Raw genomic sequence first — 6000 nt, forward strand, 5'->3', positions numbered from 1 at the left:
TTATACATTCTGATATATTGAGGTGAATATATTAAGGTTGAAATATGGGAAAGTAGATTTATTTGTAAATTTTTTTTTTTACTTTTACATCAAAACAAGGTGTTCTTTAAAGATTTATGTGCATATGTTACGTGTATAAGTGAGTGTGAGTGTTTTTGTCGGCATATGAAAAATTTAGTGACAAAAACGGAATCTGTCCTTTATTTTTTCTCTCTCTTTTTTTTTTCTTCTTTTTTTTTTTTACTCAGTAGCAGTAGGTGTGAAAAAGATATCCGTATATGTTCGTTACGTGAAGAAGGTTCACTGGCGAGGGTGAATTTTTTGCTTTACCGCGTCGACGCAATCCAGCTGTTTTCCGAGAAATTATATAGGTCAGTGTGCCAACGGCACTTTCTGTATTTCAACGCGAGCTTGTATAGCGAATAGCTCTGTAATCGAGGTAAAAATGTAATTTCGAGTATGCTTAAAAAAAGAATTATGAGAAATAAATCTCGATATAAAATTGATCTAAAATAAGATTTTCTTTTATCATAATATTTTTTTCTCCCTATATCTTTTGAACGTCATAAAAATCCTTGATTAATTTTATTTTATTCATATTTTCGTGCGTGCGTTCGTGTGTATTTGTATTTGTGAAAGAAAGAGTCTAGTTTCTTTTTTTATTTTTTTTTTCTTTGTCTTAAACAAATAAAATCATAATTTTATAATTTATTCTGTGCCAAAAACAATTTTCAGTGGACTGAAAATACATAAGAGCATCGTTTTAAACGTGAAATCTCAAAGGTCGAATTGTTGACTTTGAGTAGAGAAACAGAGGCCTCCTCAATTAAATTCAATAAATCTGTACTTTGAAGATAGGAAGGTTTTGAAACGTTCTAACGTTTAGATCCTATAGTAGTTACGCATATCGAGCCAGATTTCAAGAGAGTAGCACACATAATTCGGAGATATCAACGGAGTCGAGAATACGAAATGCTGTAGCTAGAGTTAGAGCTTTCCTTTTGTCGTTGCACATTGGCGTGCGCATAGTTTAACGCATAAATTATTCTTGTGATGTATCTGTCGAATAACGCACTGCGACAACTTCCTTGCCAAGGAAGTCTTCTTTAGAATTTGATTCTTATGCGTTGAGTATAATTGTGTGTGTTCCTTAACTATCACATGTCTCAGGTACATTTCGAGATTCAACATATTCCATTCAATGCGTACATGTATAATTACATTAATTTTTATATTTATATATGTGCATATATGTGTATATCAATTTTTTCGTAGTATAATTAGGATATGTGTTTACACGTTCCTGTCTTTGATACGTATATCCCATTTAATGCTTATATGTATATGTATATATATATATATATATATATATATATATGTTTTATATTTTTTATTAATTTTTATATTTTATTATATTTATATATATGTATATATTATATATATGTTTTATATGTGTGTGTGTGTGTGTGGATGCACACGTGTATATATATGACTCTGCACATTCGTTTGTTTCTCTCTTTATACATTATATATAGTAGTAGTCGATACATGTAAAGATAGATAGATAGATCGAAAGATAGATAAATAGATAGATAAGAAGAAATAGGAACACAAAATTGGACAAATCTTTCGACCGTATCTCGTAAAGTTAGGATTTCGGGAGGCGATGCAAGTGGATTTTTGGCACGCACCTTACATGATAAGATTTGTTTGGCTCGTATATTAGGAAAAAAAGATAAAAAAAAAAAAAGAAAAGTAGAAGATTTCTTTCGAGTTTTTCTTTTCAAATTTTTTGATCTTACGTAGATGATACTCAAGATTTTTAGTCTCTATTCAAGTGAAAACGTTTGTTTAGATTAGAATATTTGGAAGGATTTATCTTCAAGAGAATTTCCAGATAATGTTTTATTAGTTTTCTTATGGTAGGACAATACGAATGTTATACACGACGCGTTTTTTCCGTGGAAGTAGGATTTTAATTGGATGAGTGTTTTAGCGTGAATGATACTCAAGATTTTTAACTTTCGTTCAAGTAAAAACGTTAATTGTTTAGATTAGAATTTTAAGAAGGATTCATCTTCAATCGAATTTTCAGAAAAATTTTTTATTAGTTCTCTTATAGTAGGACAATATGAACATTTTGTACGACGCGTTTTCTCTGTCGAAGTAGAATTTTGATTTGATAAGCTTTTTATGGGAGTTTTACTCGCTAAATTGTTTCGTATTGCCAACGTATTTTTAGTTAATTGTATTAAAACAGACAATTCTAACTTTGTTGGAAAATATGCGACGTGCAATAAACGAGGTATAAAACGCTCGTGTAGTCTTATTAGCCTTATTATTTTTATGATATCTTCTAAAATTTTTTTGAGAGAAAATATATATATATATATACACACAAATTCGCTATCTATATGAGATGTCGAGCCTGACTCGACGTATCACCGGAAAGATCTCAACAAAAAAGAAAAAAAGAAAAGAAAGAAAAACAAAAAACGAAAAAAAGAAAAGAAAGAAAAATTACACAAATTTCATCTCACATATCGAAAAATTTTGATCTGTTGTTAGGTCGAAGAGGATTGGAAGTACGTCGCGATGGTGCTTGATCGGATCTTTCTATGGATCTTCACGCTCGCTTGCGTGCTCGGAACGGCGCTGATAATCCTCCAGGCTCCGAGTCTTTACGACACGACGAAGCCGATCGACATAAAGTACAGCAAGATCGCGAAGAAGAAAATGATGTTGATGAATATGGGCCCGGAGGAGGAATAGTTGACGATAAAGCGCGGTCAATGGCCACCGTGTCATTGGCGCGATCGTCGACGTCATCGCCGTCATTATAATCATCGTCATCGTCATTGTCATCATTGGATTTGCTGGTGCCGTCTTCGTCGTCGGTATCGTCATCATCGTCATCGTCGGCGTCGCCGACGTCGACGACGACATTGTTCTTCGTCGTCGTCGTCGTCGTCCTCGTCGTCCTCGCTGTCGTCATCCATCGAAACTGCCGATTTTCGCGTCAGTGCGGAGAAGGACGCGACTCTTCTCTCTCGTCCGCCGCTCCGCTTTTCTTCCATCGCTGCCCCGTCGTTTCCTTTCCGGTCTCGTCCTGGAATGAGACTAGATAAAGTGATGAGATAAAGTGATTGTATGTAAGAGAGATAGATAAATAGAGAGAGAGAGAAAGAGAGAGAGAGAAAGAGAGAGAGAGAGAGAGAGAGAGAGAGAGAGAGAAAGGGAGGGAGTGAAAGAGAAAGAGAACATGTCTATGCATGTACGTTTGAGAGAAAGAATGAGTCTGAACGAAGAACAGCGATGTCGCTTGTCTCCCCTCGTTTCCTTCCCCATCTTCGTTTTTTTTCTGTTTCGGAAGGGTACTTTCGAGTGGGAAAGAGAGCGACTGAAGTGCGAGTAAAATAGAGCGTATGATAGAGAGAAAGAGAGAAAATATGAGAGAACGATTGATAGGGGCGTGAATGAGTAGTGGGTACGAAGTAAATGTTACTTTGTGATGTCGTGGGTGGGCTTGACGGGAAGAGACGGAGGGGAGGAGCGAGAGAAGGAGAAAAAGTGCCAAATACGCGAAAAACACGCGCACTGTATTTTTGTAAATCTGGTTTCATACGTAAGGCTAGAGTCGTGCGGCGAGACGTCGAACTGCCCGAACTGCCGATTTTATATAAGAAGACGTTTACAGCGAGGGGGGCGCGTTTCACGGATACATATAATTTACACTTACAGATACACACTTACATATATACACGTATACACAGGTATAAACATCCACACGCACTTCCGACGTATTTATTATTATTATTCTTACTATCACTATCGTCATTATTATTATCATTATTATCATCATCATCATTACTATCATTATCATCATTATTATTATTACTATTACTATTATTATTATATATAAATATAAATATAAATAAATAAATAAATAAATAAATACATATATATATATATATATATATATATATATATATATATATATACCGCGCACACTGTCGCTCACGTATCGTATACGCACGTCCACACATCCAATCACTACTTTCGCTATACAAATACACATATACATAGATACAGGACGAATATACGCACGTACGTGTGCCGTACATATATACGTAAAAGTACACATACATATTATACATACATACTCACATATACATACAAATATACAGGGAGGGCATTTAAACCGCGCACATGTATATGTATTCGCATCGATACGACGGTGAAGGGCGAACGTTACGTGTCGCTTCGATGTTGCACTGTCGAAATGCTTGTGCACATTTAAGATGCACAACAACAACAACAACAACAACAGCAACAACAACAAAAATTAACAACAACGTGATATCACGTTGTATGTACTTGCAACGAAATATCCTTTTTAAAAGCGCGCGAGCCACGCACTTACACGAATACGACGAACTTCCACGTCGAGACTAATTCGTTCGTTTATTCATTCGTTTATTAGGATTAGAGAATGATTTTTTTACTAGATTACGTTACATGCGAACGAATGGCGTGGGTTCATCGATCGACCGATTTTACTTTTATATTTTATTTTAGTTTCAATTAAAATAGGAACATCGAAATTCTGGCTGAACAATGTTTTTTAACTATTTCATCGAATATTATGACGTTTATCGTGCGATAAAATGAAAATACTTTTTTCTTTTGTAATTTTCTGTTTTCTGTTTATTTTTTTTTTCTTTTTTTTAACGGCGAAAAAGTTATTTTAAACGTTCGTTCGTGTAAATCGTGCTTATATTTAGTGTATTAATACTGGTTATAAGAGGGTAAAATGCTTCCACCGTTTTTACGAAGACGTATGAGAAGCGAATTTTCTTCACCGTTTTCTTCGAAAACATTCGCGTTTACGGAAAGAGTTTATGCAGCAGAAAGAAAGAGAGAGAGAGAGGGGGGGGGGAGGGAGAAATAGAAAGAGAGAGAGAAAACAGTGGGAGAAACAAAACATAAACCACTTACAAACAACTGCCAATATTAGATGCGGCCTCAATCTAATTTAGTCGGCGCATATGTATGGAGAAAAGAGATATGGAAAGAAAGAAAGAAACAAGTAAAATAGGATGAAAAGAAAGAGAGAGAGAGAGAGAGAGAGAGAGAGAAAAGGATAGAATGAAAATTGATCGGATCATGAAAGATAGAAGATTGAAACGATTGAGAAAAAGATCAGAAGGGTGAAAGTTTATTAAAAATTTCAATATTTTTATCGTTCGTTTCTTTTTCTTTTTCTTTTTAAGTTATATTAAATCGATAAATCAATTAGATCTTCGAAATTTGTGTAAAAATAGTACTCGAATAATGTAAAACGTGAAGAGATAATTATGATAAATCATGTATTTCTTGTTTTATTTTTTGTTCTATCAATGAATAGATGAGAATAATATAAAATGAATGAATTGCAACACCATAGAGTACCATATTCAGGTTGAGAAGAAAAACCAAAAGAGAAAGAGAGGAAGAGAGAGAAAGAGAAATAGAAAGGAAGAGAGAGAGAGAGTGAGAGAGAGAGATAGGAAGGGAGGGAGAGAGAGAGAGACAGATAAACAGAAAGAGTGATAAACTTACAAAGGATAAAGTAAAATGGAAAAGGAAGCTGCATTTTAAATCATATATATCCTTTTAGTAAACGTGGAAGAAGATGGATCGCGTTCATAGTTGTAGTAGTTACGTGGAAAAGAATCTTGGAATTCGAAGTATACCTCAAAGCATCTTTGGATCCTTTAGGATGTCGCGTAGGCGAATAACCGAAAAGGAGAGAACGATGGTAAAGGAAGAAATGATTCCTCTATGATCGCAAGATGAAACTTCCTGAAGAATTCTAAGCGAGCAAAAGATATTTTGTAAGAATACGAAATGTAAGAAAAAAGATCAGAAAAAGAAAGAAAATTATTTACCATGTATAAGTATGTGATGATAAAAAAAAATATAAATAAAAAGTTTTGGCGAGAATCGATCGACGGTGTA

At 34.5% G+C, this 6000-nt stretch overlaps 1 protein-coding gene across 1 annotated transcript in view; it reads left to right on the forward strand.

Annotated features, from left to right (window-relative positions):
• nAChRalpha1 (nicotinic acetylcholine receptor alpha1) overlaps positions 1-3004 on the forward strand; it is a 121662-nt gene extending 118658 nt beyond the window's left edge. The window contains exon 7 of the mRNA XM_035884353.2: positions 2569-3004. Within this exon, the coding sequence (XP_035740246.1) occupies positions 2569-2772 (204 nt within the window). The 3' untranslated portion in view covers positions 2773-3004. The remainder of the gene's footprint in view (positions 1-2568) is intronic.
• The last annotated feature ends 2996 nt before the right edge of the window (positions 3005-6000 follow it).

The sequence above is a fragment of the Vespa mandarinia genome, chromosome 12 (assembly GCF_050613455.1).
Source record: "Vespa mandarinia isolate Hongniang chromosome 12, ASM5061345v1, whole genome shotgun sequence".
Lineage (NCBI taxonomy): Eukaryota > Metazoa > Arthropoda > Insecta > Hymenoptera > Vespidae > Vespa > Vespa mandarinia.